General features: G+C 50.1%; 1 long non-coding RNA gene and 1 gene segment (V, D, J or C); one reads left to right on the forward strand and one right to left on the reverse strand.

Annotated features, from left to right (window-relative positions):
* Positions 1–484: 484 nt before the first annotated feature.
* Positions 485–999, reverse strand: LOC137143326 (Ig heavy chain V region 914-like). The segment is given in 2 exon segments: positions 485–858; positions 954–999. Coding segments are annotated over 2 exon segments (420 nt in total).
* Positions 1,000–13,903: 12,904 nt separating this feature from the next.
* Positions 13,904–18,454, forward strand: LOC137143325 (uncharacterized). Its single transcript, XR_010917150.1, has 3 exons — positions 13,904–13,965; positions 14,370–14,447; positions 17,974–18,454. It is a non-coding gene; the product is annotated as an uncharacterized lncRNA (long non-coding RNA).
* The last annotated feature ends 1,527 nt before the right edge of the window (positions 18,455–19,981 follow it).

Below are 19,981 nucleotides of genomic sequence, written 5' to 3' on the forward strand. Positions count from 1 at the left end.
GTACTGAGACGGTCCAAAGTCAAAAGGGGTTTTGCCCACTTGGCACCTTGCAGTCACAGAGTCACAACCCCTTGTCGGTCATTTCTTCCGAATCAAAGCCACGGTCCGCTCATGGCTCAGAATTTGTCCTGTGTGTCACAGCAGAATGTCTGAGTTATCATCAGGTTCTCAGTTCTAAAACGGATGTAAAGATGCCTGGCTTATCTTCAGAGCTGTGGAAGGAAAGAGGACTCTAGTGGTAACAGACTCTAGGTATGAATATTCCCGGCTGGTCTTTGCCTTGACTTCATAGCGGAACGGTAGAAAAATCGCTCTAGGAAGGGACCAGGAGTCAGAGCTCCGGGGCTCCATTCCCAGCTTGGAAGCTCTGATTGATGGTTGCCTTGGAGTGCTATGGGGTGGAAGTCACTGAATGCCTGTAACTTGCGGCAAATACCTAACCAAGCGGAACAAATCTGTGCTGGCAGCTGCTGCTCTCTGGGGCTCATAAAGCAAGACTGGTTCTCCGCAGGGTTAGTTTTTGTGCTGGCGTGGATAGGTTTCCTGTCACTGTGTGTCTGGCACAGTAATACATGGAGGTGTCTCCGGGTTGCAGGCCGGTCAGTTGCAGGTACACTTGGCTCTTGGAGGTGTCTCTGGTGATGGTGAGGCGACTTTTCAGAGCATCGTTATAGTAAGTGCTTCCACCACTGGTGATAACTCCGACCCAGTCCAGCCCTTTTCCCGCTGCCTGGCGGATCCAGCTCACATGGTAGCTAGTGATTGAGAATCCGGAGACGGTGCAGGTCAGTTTGAGGGTCTCTCCGGGCTTCTTCACTCCCCCTCCGGACTCCACCAGGCTAACCTGGGAATAGACACCTGCAGAGGGGAGAAATAAAAGGGAAATGTTTTAGTGATTCCTAGAGGTGCGGTTATTAGAGAACATGTGGTGGGAGCGCAGATCCAGCCCTTACCCGCTGGGAGCAGCAGGAGGAAGGCGAGGACCAGGCTGGGGGCCATGTCTGCGGCTGGTGGGCTGGTTCCCTGGGCGGGCTGGGAAGCTGAGCTGGCTCTGAGCGGTGTGAGCGGCCTGCCACTGGGCTATGAACAGGGCCCCGGGGGGCTCATTTGCATGGGACAAGGGGTGGGGACTATATAAGGGTGGGGACCCAGGTGCTGATGCGTTACACAGTAGCTCGTTGTGAAATCTAATGGCAGGTGGGTCAGAGAGTCCAGCCTTAGTAGCAAACTTATTTTGCCCTCATTGCACTTATCAAATCACTGAATAGAAACAGTCGTGCTAATTGTCTGTCTGTCTGTCTAATCAACTCCTCCTCACCCCCCTGTAATGTTGGTGTCAGTGTTATAAGCTAATGGAGAATTGCATTATTGATCCATTCCGTTCTCGGGGTAGCTCGGTGACCATAGGCAGAAACCCACTTAGCCAAGATGCTTCAGAAGAATTCTGCTTTTTGGCTGTATGGCTGGAAATAATTTTGGAGTCCCGGGTGCTTCGTCTGAAGACAGGAGGCCAGTGCTGTGGGGAGAGGATAAAAGTCACCCCTGTGCAGAGGGGCAGCACAAGCCAAGGTTTCGCCAGGGGATAAATCCTACAGAAGGCATAGGTGGTGCTGGGTAGCTGGGGAGATCCTTGTGCTGGTCCCTCTGCAAAGGGATGGATTTCAACCTGAGAGAATTACCAAACTCAGTAGTAAAGAGAGATCAGTGATCCGCACGCCTTCCACTCAATAACCCTCCCTTAGGGTTCAGCCTTTCCTCACTGGTCTTCACTAAAAGCTCAGCTCCTCCACTGAGTCCAGAAGGAGGGAGCCTTCAGCCAGAGCGTGTCTGAGCAGAAAGCCCTGGGGAGTCTGTGGGGACAACCACAGAGCGCGGGGGATGCATCTGGTCCTTCTTACTCCACTGAAATACGCCCTGGGCATCTGTTCCCTGGGCTCCCCAGGGTGATGGAATCAGCGGAGCCTCTCTCTCCTCTTACAGCTGTGTGCGGTGGCTATAAAGGGGCTTCTGGGGTCTGTGGAGGGAGAACGTCACGCCTAGAAAATCCCTTCCCCAGTCTGTGCAGGAGGAGGTTTTTGACTGAGGTCACACCGGCTCCCCCTCACTTTGTCTCTTGGGCAGTAATACACGGTGATGTCCTCAGGTTTCAGGCCTGTCATGTGTAGGTAGAAATTGATGCTGTCCTTGGAGGCTGTGAATCGCCCCTGGATGGTGGGGAGTAGTAACTAGGGACAGAAGATTTGTGATAATAGACCAGCCACTCCAGTCCCTTTCCTGGCTGCTGTCTGATCCAAGCCATCCACCAGTCGGTAGCAAGAAAGCGGCTCACGGCACATTTCAGCAGCTTGAATTCTCTGGGCTTCTTCAGTTCTGGGCCCGACTGGGTCAGAAAAACCTGTGACCGGGCTGCTGGAGTGTAGAGGTGGGGGATGAGAGGAGAGAGAGCAGGGAAGTAATCAATCACATTTAACACATTCTCCATCAATTCACTGGAGACGAATAAATAACTAAAACCATGATTGCAATATAACTACATCAATGCCAAGAACATAACATATTCCTGCATCTCTAATGTAGTCAGGTGGAGAAAACACCTTCCAAAGCCACTACAACGGAAATGAAGTGGAGCCAAAGTCTTATTTTCCCTGATGTCGGAGGAGAAGTTTCTCAGGAGGACGGGGGGCTGGTAACTGCACAGACACCGGGGGGCTGCGGACGGTTTCTCCGGCTGCTGCCTGGGCAGAATAAGAGACACATTTCAACAGGAAACTGTCAGCCCTATTTTCCTATCCGCCTCCTTAGAAGAGAGAGAAACTCCTTCCGTTATTGGCCTGAATAACCTACACAAGGGCAGAGATGAGGGGGAATCAGGCTGCACTTTTCCGTGTGTCTGTACAGTGCCTAGCACACTGCGGTGGGAGCCTCATTATACTTTTCCATCATGACCAATATACACCTGCCTTGAATAATCTCAAGTCCCTAGGCACCAGTTTAGAGCCACTTCTGATAGTATCAGCAGATGTAAGACAAATTTCGCTTTATATCATTTTTATTACAATGAAATGTAGGGTTGAGGTTGGAGGGGGTGGGTGGGTGCGTATATACGATAGATTACAAGAAACCATTGGGGTCAGAGACTTGGACTAGAGAATTCACTCTGTGTAGACTGTACAGTGGTTCGAACTCTGGGCCTGGATTTTCATCAGTTTATGGAGCCTGGATAAGCAAATCCCAAGAATTTTCCGTAGTTGTCTTTGTAACCTCAGCCAACGTGTGGGTTTTTTTTTTTAGGAGAAGTTTCCACCTGGATTATTGATATTCAATAAACTAAAGAGGGAAATGCTGCTTTCTAGGTCCTGGCTATGCCTTATGTAACTGGCCAAACTTTCTTTTAATTGCTCACCAGACAGCCACACAGAGGACCACAGCACTGGGCTAGGCACTGATCGAAGATTGAAACCCCACCCCGGTTGTTTGCAATGGAATTAGCCAAAGTGATTTCCCCCCCAGGGGCATCTGGTGCAATAACACAGGGCACTGTCCTCTTGATTCAGGATGCTAATTTGCAGAGAGCAATACCAGCTGTCCTTGGAGGCTGATTTCGCTCTTGGGCGCTGAGGGAATGGAAGGGCAGCTTTTCACGGCCGGGATCTGGTAGTTGAACAGCCATGGTGATCCTTTGCCAGGATCCTGTCTCAGCCAACCCAGGTGGAAAAGGTTACTATAAAACAAGTGCAGCTTAATAAGTTATTGGGGAGTCACGTTGTCTGGAACGACTCACAACCCTGAGTACTTACCTCAGGACACATTGCCAAAAGCAGGGCAGACACTCCCACACGGGTGGTATGTTCTATAACGAAATTTCACCAACCAAATACTCAATGTGAACTCCCAAAGTACTGCAATAGTCTTAGAACGGAATCACAGACAGGCTCCTTAGACACTCCAGTCTATCTTGCCACCCAGTCAAGCTGGACTGTGCGGTAAATGGCCACTTACACCAAAAATCACAAAATATTCAGGTTACAGCCAGTCCCAAGAGACCAGTCACTCATCCCAGGTCGATTTACATCCCAGGTCTGACACAAAAGACCGAACTGGGAGCCAGTTCTATAGTAAACTAACAAAAGGTTTCTTTTTCTTAGCTAATAAATAAGAGTTATTGAGAGGTTAAAGCAGGTAAAATATATGTACAGGTGAGTCACAGTCTGTAATTTCAAAAGGCAGCAGGGATGTAGTAATCTGCCAGGTTCCCACATGTCTTTCAGGGCTACCCAGCAGAACTCTGGGGACCGCAGTCTTTTCTCGCTTGGTTATTCAGCCCTCTGAGAAACCACACAGTCCAGAGATGAAGAATTTCTCCTTCTGTCCATATTTATAGTTGCTTCTCCTACAAACCAAGCTCTCAGCAACAATTCCCCCGCAGGTCCATTCTTGGAGGCAGGTGGCCGAAGGGGCAGGAAAGCCCCGAGCAAAGTCTTTGATCCTTGATCTCCCACAATCACTCACTGGCGTTTAATTAAGAGGATTTAACAACTTCTTCTAAGAGACCCTCGTCGGCCTTACACAAGGCTTCCTCCACCTTTGATGAGTGGCTTAGTTACTGGTGTATATGGAATGCAAATTCACATTAACCATATATTCCTTCAGCAAAAGTTCCAGATCTACAAGCAGAGACAGACTGTAGGAATAGGGCTGACGCCTGACTGGGGTTTACTGAAGAAGCCAGTGAAGACAGTACCACAGCCCAGGTGGGCCCTTGTGAAACAAGAAGGGGACACGGTTAGGGCATGAAAGGATTAAAATCTGATGATGGATTTGTATTTTATTGGCTCTGAGGCCCATTCTCATTTCTGTGCCCAAAGCCCGGTGGTTTATTTCACTGATGCCCCCACATGGCGAGGAAACGCTGCAGCCCGGGTTTTTGCATTAGCATCAACAGGTTTCCTGTCACTGTGTGTATCTCGCACAGTAATAGCGAGCAGTGTTCTCGGATCGCAGCACCGGATATTTGCAGGTACAGCAGGCTGTTGGAGTTATCCCTGGAGATGGTGAATCGGCCTTTCACCGATGCAAGGTACCGTATATGAGCGGAATTGCTGTTGATATAAGCCACCCATTCCAGTGCCTTCCCAGGGGGCTGTCGGATCCAGCTCATACTGTAGTTGCTGAAGGTGAAGCCGGAGGCTTTGCAGGAGAGGCGGAGATTGTCTCCAGGTTTCTTCACATGCCCTCTGGACTCCACCAGGTTTATCTGGGACCGGGCACCTGGGAGTAGAGATGCAATAGAAACATTAATATCAAAAGAGCAAACACAAAATATTCATCTGCCTCTCTGGGGTATTTACATTAAAAAATACCTTGCAAAGCGGCCACAATGAAAATGAAATAGACGGAAAGTTTCATTTTCCATGATGTTGGAGGGGAGAGGTGGCTGGTAACTGCACAGACACTGGGGGCTGCAGATTGTCTCTCCTGCTGCAGACTGGACAGAGAGAGGGTCAGATATAAACAGGAAACTACCACCTTCATTTGCATATCCCACTCTTTATAAGAGAGATACAAACTCCCTCTCTTAATGACCTGAATTAGTTTCATTCAGTCTGCGATAGGACTGTTCTTATTCCTCAGTGTCTGTTTGGGCAGCACCTAGAACATTGTGCTGGGGTCCTGATTTAGTTGCATATCACAGCAGAAATGAGACATTGATGTGAATTGCTAGGCATTGATTTCTAGGAATTACTCTTAAATCGACTTAGTTCAAGAGACACATTTCCACTGTCTTTAGAGGCCTTTCGCTCATGATGTGTGGGAGAAGAATATATGCCCAGGGAGCAAAAGCAGAACAGATGGAAATTATAAAATTTGTGATTACTGGGACCTGAGAAATGTGAGAAATTATCCTCTCTTTTCAGGTTAGGTTGGAATTATAACGGTAGGCCTGGAAAGCCTAAAAATGCCCAGATCCATAATTTTATCCATGACCCATTACTCACCGTTCTGATATTTGTCCTCCTATGTAAACACATGTTAGTGAGGTTACATTTGCATCTTCCTAAATCTCGGACAAAGAACTCTCATTGCTGGGAGGAGTGTGTGTGGTTCTTTACCAGAAACCCCCAAAGTTGGATGCATTGCAACATTCTGCTCCGTGCTGGCCGCTTGGCAAGTGAATAAAGTTTGGAATTGCAAAATCTATCGGGAATAAAGTTATAAAGGGAGCTGCGGCTTCTCGTCACTCTGGTGAGAGGAAGAAAGATACCGCTGTGTTCAAATGACTGAATGGTTCATTTAGAGCATCCTAATTCCTGGTGAGAGTGATGGATGTGAGGGTGGGGAGCGCTGCTATAGGTGAGGAAATAGGGTGACTAGTTTTGAATGTGTTCTTATGCTTAAGCTCCTGACCTTTTGCACAGCGCAGGGGCGCGAAAAGGAGAACATCCGCTCAGAGGCACGTGTTTCACTTCAGTCTCTCTCATCAAAACCAAACCATGTCCTTGCGGCTCGAAATTCGGATGTGGAAATGCAGCACGTCTCTGTAGTTGTCCGTGGAGACAGTAAATACAAATTGCCCTTTCTCTCAATCAGGGTAACGTGTCACCCACAGAGGTGTCTATGGAGAAGAATCATTCTAAACCAGACACAGGAGCTCGAAGGACGCACGTCACCCAGCAGTTGATGACGGTGAAGCCGGAGGCCTTGCAGGAGAGGTGGAGACAGTCTCCGAGCTTTTCACACACCCCCCACGGACTCCACCAGCTGCACCTGCAGATCAGGACATGTCAGGTATGAGGTGATTCTGTCTAAGAAGAAACCTGGGGATCCTCTGCTCTTGACTGGAAGTAAATCACCTGTGAGCTCTGCTGAGGTGGTGTCCGCACCACAGGCCCAGAGGGACATTGTGTAGAAACAGGTGACAATGCTTGAGAATATAATAAAATAAGCCTGGTGGCAGATTTGTATTGTATTACACTTGAGGCCTATTCTCATTTCTGTGTCCCAATCCCAGTGGTTTAGGTCTCTGCTGCCCCCACGTGGCGTTTGGACTCTGCCTCCCGGGTTTTTGCATTAGCAGTGATAGGATCCGTGTCACTGTGTCTGCTGCACAGTAATAGCGGGCGGTGTCCTCGGATCTCAGGCCGGACATTTGCAGGTGCAGCAGGTTGTTGGAATTATCCTTGGAGATAGTGAATCGGCCTTTCACCGCATCAAGGTAGTAGGTAACACTGCCATTGTATATTATGTAAGCCACCCATTCTAGCCCTTTCCCCGGAGCCTGTCGGACCCAGTTCATAGTGTAGTCGCTGAAGGTGAAGCCGGAGGCTTTGCAGGACAGGCGGAGAGTCTCTCCGGGCTTTTTCAAATCCCCGCCGGACTCCACCAAGCTGATCTGGGACTGGGCACCTGGGAATAAGGACACGACACAAACATTAGTATCAAAAGATCAAACAGAAAATATTCGTCAGCCTCCACAGGATATTTAGGTTAGAAAATACCTTGCAAGGCGGCCGCAATGAAAACGAAGTGGACGGAAAGTCTCATTTTCCCTGGTGTTGGAGGGGAGAGGTGGCTGGTAACTGCACAGACACTGGGGGCTGCGGATTGTCTCCCCGGGTGCAGCCTGGGCAGAGAGAGGGTCAGATTTAAACAGGAAACTGTCAGCTCCATTTGCATATCCTGCTCCTTATACGAGAGACAGACCCTTCCCTTGTTCATCTGAACTCGTTTCACTGAGTCTCTGACAGACGTTATTCCTCACTGTGTGTTTGTGCAGCGCCTAGGACGCTGCGGTGGGGTCCTGACTTACTTTCCTATCACTGGAGGAACAAAGAGACGATCTGAATCGCTCGCCATTGATTTCTGAGAATTGCTCTCAAATCCTCTGAGGAGAAGGTGAACATTTCCAACGTCTGTAGTGGTCTTCGGCTCATGATGTGTGAGAGAAGAGTGTTTGGCCAGGGAGCAGAGCGGCTGGAACTTATACAGCCCGTGATAACTGGGCTCGGAGAAGTGTTAGAAATTATCCTCTCTTTTAAAGCTAGGTTGGAATTATAGCTGTGGGCCGGGAGGTCCAAAGAGTTCTAATGGAATTAGGTCCCCGGCTCGCACTGACGGTCAATATAGTTTTTGCACCTAACTCCTTTGGGACCCTTTTAAAATATGACCCCCCCAGGGCATCCCTTTTCTGTGATTTTCATCCCACTAACTTTCCTGCTGCATTCAGTGATTTTGATTTTGTGAGTGATCAGTGCCACTTCCCCTTTTCTGTCCACTTCCTGAGACTGGGATTTACAACGCAACCTGAGGGGGACACATTCTCACGCCCAGGAAATTCCATCATGAATAAAATAAATTCCTAACTCGTTTAATCACCTTTAAACCCACTCCGGAACTAGCATAATTTTCTTCTCACTGGTTTTCCATTGATAATGTAGAGGAGCACTGGGCAGATAGTGGAAAGGACAATAACCACATCGCTTTCTCAGCAGATTAGATTGATATAGATATAGATAGATGTAGGAATGGATGAAAGGAAGGCACAGTAATCTAAATTGGCCCTATGTTCTCATCTTGTATAGGTAATAGTTTATTGATGAGCCGACAGAGAGGACATCGATACTTATACAAAGTATTTAATACCTTTCTAAGTCAACATTGCACCATTATAGAACATCTCTCCACAATGTCTTCAGGAGTAGCTCTGTGACTTTCTAGATCTATGAGGCTTTGTGCTTTGGTTTCTCCTGCTTTTTCCTCTCATTTGGTGTGACTCTGTAGTACCTTCCACAGTGTGGTGTCATACTGATTCTATTTTGGGGGCAGGGAAAAATAAACAGCTGACTTGAATGACCAAAGCCGAGAAACAGAAATCAGTGGTCTGAACCACTAAATATTTGCTCCTATGCAAAAACCCCCATTAATTTTAAAGTCTTTGGGATGAGGCACACACAAAAATATCTGGTCAATGAACAGGGACCATGCAGATGATAAACTTTTTTTGAGTATCAGGTTAATAGGTGCATGAAAACTGCTGCTCTGTCTCGAGGCTGTGTTAGAAGCAGAGCTGCAGGACACTGTTTTGAAAAAGGTTTCAGGTACTTAGAGATTTCACACCCACCAAATTTCAATTTGATTTTAGGCCCTTTGATAATCGCACGTGTATTAACCATCCTCTGCAGATTTCTTTCCCCAGAATCTCCCGCTCCACTGTGGGTTTCCTAGATTCTAGGGTCAGAAGGAATCACTGTAACCAGCCATGTGACCTCCTGCACAGCACAGGCCACAGAACTTAATTGCTTCCTGTTTTCCCCCAAATTCTTGTTGATTTCATCGAGATGTGGGGCGCCCAGTGCCCACAGGAAGCTGTGAAGCGCCCCTGTGCGCCAGAGACACATGGTGGTTTTCTCACTGCACTAGCTTGCCCAATCTTTTAAACCTGCTCATGCTACACGACAGGGTACAAAACTCTCTGGGCTTTCTGACCGCTGAACCAGCCTGGAGCAGAGCCACCGCATAGGGGAGAAAGAAAAACTTTTTCACTGTGGCCCCAGTTTCTAGCTATCTGCACGAGAACGCTTTGTGCAATTTTCCCTTCCTCCTCTGTGTATCTGCTGCCCCCTCCTGATTAACACGGTCCGTGGGCCTTCAGACGTCTGGTTTTTGTATGAAGCACAACAGCCTTCCCCTCACTGTGTCTCTCGCACAGTAATAAACCGCGGTGTCCTCCGGCTTCAGGCTGGTCATTTGCAAATAGAAATTCGAGCTGTCCTTGGAGGCGGTGAATCGCCCCTGGATTGTCGGGGAGTAGCTCTTGTCAGACTCTGAATAATAGTAAATCAGCCACTCTAGCCCCTTTCCCGGAACCTGCTGGATCCAATACATACTATTATTGCGTCTACACTGACACTAATTCAAATGACCAAATTTGAATTAGGCACTATGCCGCTTGCAGAGGTGGTCTTATTAATTCGATTTTACAAGGACCTTAATTTGAATTAACAGTGGTACCAGTGTAGACGTGGGAGTAATTCATTCGAATTAAGGGACTTTAAATCGACCTAAGCCATCAGTGTAGACCAGGCCTATAGCTCATCACGTTAAAATCGCTGACTGCACATTTCACCGTATGGGACTCTCCGGGCTTTTACACCGCCGTCCCCATCTGGGTCAGCACCACCTGCGAGCGGGCACCTGAGGGGGAAATGCAAAGTGAGAGATGGCCCGTAAAATTCAGATTATCAGACTAAATGATGGGCAAGCGGAGAAAGGAGCGAAGCCGAGCCCAACTCACAGAAGAGGGTGTCCAGGGCCAGGACCAGCTGCACCAGAGGCAAGGTAGCCATGGAGCGGTTGGGGGGAAGCAATGATCAGGTGTGTGTGAACAGAACAGGCCTCCCTGAGCCGGATCCAGGACTCTGTGTGTGGACGGAGGCGGTGGAGTGGCGTTAAGTAGGAAGGCAGAGCGGTCGGTTTTTGCATATCGCTGGCAGGAGGGGCTGTGACGGTATTAATGTTAGCTCCCGCCCTAGGGGTGCGTGTGAGAGATCCCCAGAGGGGGCACGGCCTGGGAGACGAGTGAGGCACCTGAGTTAGAAAGGAGCCAACCCCGCTGTGTGGCCCTGAGAGTGGCTGGGGTGGGGGTAGCTTTGAGCAGACGCTTTTCTGCTATGAGTAAAGTGGCTTTGGGGGGAGCGGGTGTATAGAGGGGTGGGGAGCAGGACATTAATTTGGGTTTCTGTGGGGCTAGATGGCTGCAGAAGGGAGAGGCACACAGGGAAGGAGTGAACCTCTGCGTTGGTGTCTGTACGGGTGAGAGTGGTTGGCCAGTGACAATGGATATTTTCATTAATGTGCATAATAAGGAGGAGTGTGTGCTTATAAAATGGGCCCATGGCAGCAGGCTGGGAGGCATGGCATGCACGTGGGAGGACAGCATTAAAATTCAGAAGGACCTTTGCGAGTCGGTCTGAATTCAGCATGACGACGTTCCGTGCGGACAATGCAAAGTCCTACACCGAGGAAGAAAAACCCAGTGCACACCTGTAAAAGGGGGTAACTGGCTAGGCAGTAGCACTGCTGACAGGGATCTGGATCCCAAATCGAATACCAGACAACAGTGTGGTGCAATTGGCAAAACCAGGCCCATATAAGTCTGGGCTGTATTACAGGCCTGTCATAGGTAAGACACAGGAGATAATGGGTGAGTTGCACAGCTGCAGCACGGGTCCATTTCTGCGCACAGCACTGAGAGAAAGAACTGAACAAACTGGAGAGAGTGGAGAGAAAAATCCACATAAACGGTCCCAGGTTCACAAACCCAGACCTGTGGGGAAAGGGGAAAGAAAACTGGGTTGGTTTCGTCTAGAGAAAAACAGACAGATCGGAGACCAGATTACAGCCTTCAGCCGTGTTAAAGTCTGATGTAAAGAGGACTGGGGTCAATCTTTTCTCTATGGCCACCGAGCTAGGACAAGGAGTAAGGGGCTTCATCTGCAGCCAGGGAGATTTCATTTAGATCCTCGGGAAACTTTTCTCCGGAGAACTAAGCAGCGGAATAGGTTTCCAAGGCTGTGGAGTCTTTGGAAGTTTTTAAGACCAGGTTCGACACAGACTTGTCAGGGATGGGCTAGGGTTACTGGTCCTGCCTCAGAGCAAGGACTGGATTCAATGACCTCTTGAGGTGCCTCCAGCCCTACGTTTCTACAAATTCCGTGTGGGACCCTTGTCTGTAAATGTGTCCCTTTATATCACTGCTATTGAAAAAAAAAAAAATAGGAGTGGAACACGTGAGTGAGAGTGCAGAGAGGATGGACTGGGGAATAAGAACTGGTTTTACTGCAGGGAAATTATTACTAAACGTTCACATCGAGGATGACATTGATAGCCACGTGCATGTACTTATTCACACTCCCACTGAAACAGTGGTTTCTATGCGGATTTCCATTCACACTCCTATTCCCCGTCTCACTCCCCTTTACCTTCACACACATAGGCCCATTCCTGTTCGAATCCCCCAACCTCCTCCTCAGTCAAGTTAACACTCACGTCCCTGTTCACCTTTAGCTAATGGTTATCTGTGATTGCAGCAGGGGTTAGGGGCCAGGCATCAGGAATGCCAGTAATACAAATCACGGGTACAGTATAGCTCCTCTCTTTGAATATCTCCCCTCCTCAAGCGGTATCAATAACGCCAGTGGTGCATAAAGGCGAGCCAGCATGGCCCATCGGGCTGGATGCTTCGCTGACCCCGAAAATTTAGGAAATCATGTAGAAGGAAAGGCTGCAGGAGGGGAGGGAAGCGAGGAGGGACGGGCCCGCTATTTGTCACTGGGGATGTCTATTCACCACCTGATCTGAGGTATAAATAACCGGGAGGGAGTGAAATTAAAGGACAGGCTTCCTTGGTTTGTTTTATTTATCCTTATCCGGCTCCATCCGTTTTACGGACAAGGAACTCCACCACCAGCACAATCCTCCTGCAGCGAGGCGGGGGAAGGTTTCTGTCCGAGTTCAGCCTGGCTTCCCCTCACTGTGTGTTTAGCACAGTAATGCAGGGCCGTGTCCTCCGCTTTCAGGCCGGTCATCTGCAGGTGCAGCAAATTGTGGGGCTTGTCCCTGGGGATGGTGAATCGCCCTTTGACTGCCTGGGAATGCAGCTCTTCACTGCCATTTCTGGAGCTAATCCGAGCCACCCAGTCCAGCCCCTTCCCGGGAGCCTGGCGGACCCAATGCATGCAGTGGTTGCTGAAGGTGAACCCGGAGGCTTTGCAGGAGAGGCGGAGAGAGTCTGCGGGCTTTTTCTCATCCCCTCTGGACTCCACCAGCAGCACCTGGGACCGGGCACCTAGGAATACAATAATATTTCAATTCATATCCATTGTAGCTGGAGCAATATCACTTTCTGTCTCCCGGCGCATTGAGGGGGGTTAATTACCTGCGCAAGACGCTAGAAGGAAAACTAACGGAAGCCAAAGTCTCATTTTCCCTGGTGTTGGAGGGAGAAGTTCTCAGGGGGGTTGGCTGGTCGCTGCACAGACTCCGGGGAATGTCTCTGCGGGAGAAGGCTGGGCGGAGAAAGAGAGAGTGCCAGAGATTTAAACTGGAATCTCTCACCTGCATTTGCATATCCCCCTCTGTATAAGAGAAACACTCTCCTTCTGTCAGTGCTGGGTATTACTTGTACAGGGACTGAGAGAGAGAGATTCAGAGAGTCCCACACCGTGTGTGTGCAGTGCCCCGCACAGAGTCGATGATCATTTCATCCTACATTGGAGCGTATCCAGTACTGGGGGGCAGAGAATGAGCATGGCTGGGGTGACAGGGCCAGACCTGGTGGCTACAGGAGAGTAGGCTGTTTTTTAATTATTTTAAACAAGAACTTTATTTAAACAATGAGACTCTTTACTTGAAGGGAAAACTGTCTAGGATCAATGTTTTGGGGAGTAATTTACCCCTACCTGGACAGAAATGGCTCTACCTGTAACAGCGACATACAAAACAGTGATAAAATCGTCCTTGATTTTACAATGAGAAAAGAAAAACCTTGAAATGATCCGATCAAACAAAGTGTGCAAGGTTTCTGTGTGTCAACAATGAGGGCAAAATAACTGCCTGGAATATAAAGATAAAGTCGAAGGAGCATGTCACAATGGAGACAAGGGGTGTTTTCACAGAACGGGTTTGTTTTCCCCACGCCATCTCCGTTGCATGTTGATGAGAACATCCCATCGGCCATTTAGTTCCAGGGTATCTATATTAGCCCCAGGGTCAACAAATCCTTGTTCCGGGGTGATTCAGCTGGGACCACTCCAGGGCAATTAGGCCAATTAGGCCAGCTGAGGCCAATCAAGGAGCTGGCCCCAGCCCTTAAAAGCCTCCCGACCAAGCAGCTGCTAGAAGCTGAAAGGTAGATAAGAGAAGGAGTTGTTCTGCAGCTTGGAGCAATTGTTACCACAACCCAAAAAGGTACTAGAGTCAAGGGGAAGCCTGTCTGGGCATAGCCAGGCATCCCTAGGCAGAGAGGCCTGAGGGAGGACCCCCCCTTCCTCAGTCTTTTTCTAGGAAGCAACCACAAGCAGTGGGGCCAAGGAGAGGTGTCCTAGGGAAGGTGGTAGTTCATGGACTAAGCAATTTGAGGCTGCTCCTCAGAGGGTCCCTGGGTCCAGGCTTGGGGTAGAGGGTGGGATTAACTCCCCTACACACACACTCCCACCCAGCTGCATAGCTGAGAAGGACACAGGACCTACAGAAGCGCAGAACAGGCTGCCGTCGCTGCACTGGGTTGCCTGGTGGTTAGGGCACCACCAGAGGAGAGAGGGGACCCAGAGTCCAATCCTCCCATCAATCCCGTTTTCATTATTTATCCACAGTGAAACATCTTCAACACAAGAGACGGAGGCAGACCCACCTCCGCGTACCCCATAAGGCAGTGCTTAGCGTGTTCACCTGTGAGTAGCAGACCCCTGTTCAAATCCTTTCTCTTTATCAAGCAGAAGGCGGGTGGGGGGTTGAACTCTGTTTTCTCACATCTCGGTTTAGGGGTTCTAACCCCTGGGCTAAAAGTCATAAGGTGGGTGCCACCATCTCCTGCTTGTCTGACTGTTTTGTGTGATGCATGGTGCCAGCCGCACCAGAAAGGCAGGGGCAGGTCAGATGCCTGGCTGCAGGGGGAGATTCCCTTTCCCATTCAGGAATTGCAAGCAGGGTGACGTGTATCCTGCCGCCCAGACTGAAGTGCCGATCTCTGGCAGAGGAAGGGGGTTCAGGACAAACCTCTCCTGTGCGTTTCCCACTGGTGAGCTTCGACGGCCCCTGCCTAGTGTGCTGGCTTTTGTGAATCCTGTTCGTAGGTGTCTGTTTCTCCAGGAGTTCAGGTGCCAATCTCAGGCTTTGCGGACGGTCATACATTGTTCCTGGGATTGTCTAGGTGCCTGACAGATAGGCAGTGCCAAACTGATCTTCCTAACCCGGGAACCTCTGTGAATCCAGGCCTAGGGCGAGAACGTAGCATTGTCTTGTCTGTCCAGTGCGTCGAGGGGGAGCCCGTATCCCAGTCTCCTTCCAGAGCTGCCAAAAAGACAGACAAACGGAAGGGAAGGGCCATTTTCCCTGGTTTTGCAGGGGGAGGGGAGGTGCTCAGAGGGACTGGCTGGTAATTGCACAGACACGGGCTGGGGATTGTGTCTCGGGTGCAGAGAGAGAGAGAGAGACGGATATAAACAGGAAACACCCGCGTTTTGCATAGCCTCCTCCTGAGAAAGGAGAGAAACTTATTTCCTGAATTATCTTAACCTTTGTTCTGGGGGCGGGAATCAGAGAGCAGGATCCTTTCCTTTCCTGGAACAATAAGACTGAAAAGGGATTTGAATCCGGGCTGGGTTTGAGACCCTCACCCTTTGGTCCTGCCCCAGATCCTTGCTTTCCGAAGACGCCAGGTAGTTCCCCCATCCCTACGCGGTGTAACCCTGGAGCCCCCAGCCCATCGCCAGCGGGGCTCTGCTTCCACCGAAGCGCCTCCGGAGAACCCTGCTGGGCTCGGATCTAGAACCCCGCTCACCTGCTGGCCTTGGAGAGGTACCAAGGCTGGGTAGGTGAAGGTGGGTTCCTTTAGCTCCATGGTTACTATAGTTAATTGTGGCAGTGTATTATGGGCTGGATCCCTAGCTCCGCCCCTTGACACCCACTGAGAGTCTGGACTGTGATTTTCAGAGGGGAGTTGGGGTGACTTAAAATCAGGGCGCTGCTTTGAAAATCGCAGCCCTGCGCCCTGTCCCTCAGGTGAGCTGCGTGGGATTTATTCAGCAGCCGAGTGACGCTCTGCAGTCCCGGCCCCGCGGGATTTTGTGCTGCAAGGGGGGACATTGGCAGCAACTGCAGGGTTAAAACCTGAGATCAGGTCTTTGTTCGCCCCCTGCTCCCCAGGCCTGTTCTCCTGCCTGTCTGCAGAGCTGCGGAGTGTGTGGAAGTGCTGCCCCCGCACGGGAGAAGGGGGATCCTGCACACTGGGTTTTGTAGGAGTTTCTTCTCACTGTGTCTCTCGCACAGTAATAGCGGCCCGTGTCCTCCGGCCTCAGGCTGCTCATCTGCAGATACACCAAGTTCTTGGCGTTATCCCTGGAGATGGTGAATCGCCTTTTCGCTGTGTCGGCGTAGTTCACAGCACTGCCATCGTCGTAAATTCGTGAGTTCCACTCCAGCCCCTTCCCGGGAGCCTGGCGGACCCAGTGCAGACTGTAGCCACTGAAGGTGAAGCCGGAGCCTTTGCAGGAGAGGCGAAGAGAGTCTCCGGGCTTTTTCTCATCCCCTCCGGACTCCACCAGCTGTACCTGGGACCGGGCACCTGGCAATAAAGACGTGATAGAAATAGAAATATTAGTATCAACGTAGCGAATGTACAATATTGAGCTGCCTCTCCGGGGCATTTCGGTTGGAAAATACCTTCCAAAGCAGCTAGAACGAGAACGAAATGGAGCCAAAGTCTCATTTTCCCAAGTGTTGGAAGGGAAGTTCTCAGGGGGAGATTGGCTGGTAACTGCACTGACGGGGGGTTGGAGATGGTCTCTCAGTGCAGCCTGGGCAGAGAGAGAGCGATTTATACAGGGAACTGTCACCCGGATTTGCATATCGTCTGCCTTATAAGGGTCCCAAACTCTTTCTCTTCATGGTGTAAACTGACAGATTTACTCTGGGAGTCAGACCGAGGCAGAATATTTGTACAGCGCCCAGCCCCGAGCCACTCAAACTCCCGAGATCCGAGCACAGGCAGGCGACTGACACACGCAAAAAGCTGCCAAGGGCGGGGCGGCTTTATTCTTAGTATACGGCCTGATACTTAATCAGGGTCAGGACAGTCCTGCTAGTGCAATCCAAGCTCCGTAAACAAATGTGCTGCATTTCTTGTGCACTGTTTGATTTGAAAAGATTTTTTAGGTTAGCCTGTTGATGTTAATCCTTCTGGGACTTCCCCTTTTCACCGTAACGGGAGGTTTTTGTCTGAGCTTAGAGAAGCTTCCCCTCACTGTGTCTCGCACAGTAATACACGGCCGTGTCCTCCGCCTTCAGGCCGGTCATTTGCAAATAGAAGTTGGTGCTGTCCTTGGAGGCTGTGAATCGCCCCTGGATGGAGGAGGCGTAGTTCTTGTTGGAGGGATCATAGTAGTGGGTCAGAAACTCCAGCCCCTTCCCAGGCTGCTGTCTGACCCAGCCCATCCAGGTGCAGCTAAGAGTAAACCTGCTGGTGGCAAATTATGAGGAGAGATTGGAGGAACTGGACTTTTTTCGTCTGCAGAAGAGAGGAGGGAGGGGGGATTTGATAGCAACCTTCAACTACCTGAAGGGGATTCTGGGAAGGGTGGAGTTAGGAAGTTCTTAGAAGTAGCAGATGACAGAACAAGGAGCAATGGTCTCAAGTTGCAGTGGGGAAGGTCTAGGTTGGACATTAGGAAAAGTTTTTCCCTAGGTGGGTGTTGAAGCACTGGAATGGGTTACCTAGGAAGGTGGTGGAATCTCCATCCTTGGAGGTTTTTAAGGCCCGGCTTGACAAATCCCTGGCTGGGATGATTTAATCAGAGTTGGTCCTGCTTTGAGCAGGGGGTTGAACTAAACACCTCCTGAGGTCCCTTCCAACCCTCATCTGCTCTGATTCTATGATAATTCGTTGCTGTTTCACTCCATGGAGCCCCCCGTTCAGTTCAATGAGAAGAGCCCTTTGCGGGAGGCGAGCAGCACCGTGCACACACTGCGAAGCGGGAGGCAGGCAGGGCATTGAAGAGTTAATCCGCGATGTCAGAGTTCCCCCCCCCCCCCCACTCTTTTACCCAGGACAGGAGTGTTTGGCTGGTGTCCTGCTGCCGCCAGGCGCCCGACGTGAGAAGTTCCGCTGCTCTGGTTTTTGTACCAGCAGCAGCTGCTTTCCGCTCACTGTGTCTGTGTGTCTCTCACACAGTAATACCAGGCCGTGTCTTCTGCTCTCAGGCCGGTCATCTGCAGGTACAGCAGGTTGTTGGAGTTGTCAATGGAGATGGTGAATCGCCCTTGGACAGCCGGGGAATACCACTGGCTCGATCCTTCTTAGTTAATCGCTGCCACCCAGTATATCCCTTTTCCTGGAGCCTGTCGAACCCAATGCATGTAGGAGCTGCTGAAGGTGAAGCCGGAGGCTTTGCAGGAGAGGCGAGAGAGTCTCCGGGGTTTTTCACATCCCCGCCGGACTCCTCCAGCACCTGGGAGCGGGCACCTGCAAATAAAGGCATGGCACAGATAATGGTATAAACCAGCAATCGTCGTCTAGTGCCTGGTTCTGCCATTTCATCAGGGGAAGAAAATACCTTCCAGAGCTGCTGCCGTGAGAACAAGTCCGAACCAAAGTCCCATTTTGCCTGGAGTTGGAGAGGAAAGTGCTCGGGGTGGATAGAATCATAGAGTTGGAAGGGACCTCAGGAGGTCATCAAGTCCAACCGCCTGCTCAAAGCAGGACTAACCTCAGCTAAATAACTGGTGACTGCTGGCTGGTAACTGCACAGAACTAGGGGGCTGCGGATTGTCTCTGGCTGCAGCCTGGTCAGAGAGACGTGCGGATTTAAAGAGGAAACTTCACCCCTATTTGCATAGCGCCCTGCTTATAAAGGCAGCACACTCCTTCCTTGAGTGCGGCGAGTTACTTGCACGAGTGGTGAAGGTGGAGTCAGATCATCCCTGGCTGGGTGTTAGTGTACATTAGAGCTGCAGGGTCCTAATTTTAGCTATAGATGGGGAGAAAAAGCAGCGTTATGGGAGCACAGTTGCTCGGTTACGGATTTAGGACCTGATTATCAACCAGTTATATGGGGGTGGGGAAGTGATCTCCGTCACCTCTGCTCAGGCGAACGTCGGGTCAGTGACTGGGGTGGGTCGGTCTGGGGCACTCACTGGAGAGTTACATTCCCTGGGGTGGCGAGTGCAGTGTGCCTGGACCACTCGCACAGTTCCAACCCTTCACTGACGGTGCACCTTTCAAGGGAAGTTAAGGGATTCCGGAACTCAGGAAGGACGGAGTTACAGCCCGCATGGAAATCAAAGACCGAACTTTTGTAGTTTCCTTTAAAAACACTTTTGTAAATAAACCATTCTGTTTTAAATGATTCCCAACTGCTAATGTAGCGGAGCACTGGAAAGATGCTGGAAAGGTCAATATCCACACACAGCTGAAATATCTTTCCCGTATATTTATCACCTGGTTGATTTATCAGCCTGGTGTCCACATCTGGCCCAGTTATACAGCGCGGTGCACTCGGATCTGAAGGCTGCTCTTTTGCAAACGAAGCAGGTCGATGCTTTGTTATAGCACTGCTGGTTTTAGCCTCTTATGGATTCTCACATCTTCTACTCACACTCCTTGTAAGCTTCCCCTTCCTTGTTTTCTTGATGTTTTTAGTAAAGGGTGTGGGCTGGGGCTGGAATGAAATGATATATTTAAAAAAAAAAAAACAGTAAATATATCTGGAATTATTCTGCCACTCCTTCCAGCAGTGACAGTTCACTGACCGAGATTTAGAGAGATGCAAATGCAACCTCGTTAACATCTATGTACATGAAAGTGCAAAAATCAGAGCGTTGTGATTAGGGCTATAGATGCGGTTATGGATAAAGGTATGTGATGAAGTCGGGATATTTTTGCGGTTTTCTTGGAGTGCTCTGTGCGCCTCTGTTTGCCCCACATGTTACTCATGTATTTGGGGGCTGAGACCCAGTGTATGTTCATTGCAGAGGCCTCCGGAGGACGGAAAGTCCTTCCCCAGCCACAGTCCACCATCCACTCCCCTTTGTACTCTTGAGTCTGCCAGCTCCAGCAGTTTGTAGCAGGTGGAGACCAGGAGGGGTGGCCACCTTGCCCAGGAAGGAGAGAAAGGACTGGGGAGTGGGCAGGGTGTGTGTGTGTGTGTGTGTGTGTGTGTGTGTGTGTTTTTCTGACTGGTCGCTTCTGTAACTTCTAATTCAGCTGCCA

This window comes from Emydura macquarii, unplaced genomic scaffold (assembly GCF_026122565.2).
Source record: "Emydura macquarii macquarii isolate MOO-44397 ecotype Brisbane River unplaced genomic scaffold, CSIRO-AGI_Emac_v2 contig_3320, whole genome shotgun sequence".
NCBI classification, from domain to species: Eukaryota; Metazoa; Chordata; order Testudines; family Chelidae; genus Emydura; species Emydura macquarii.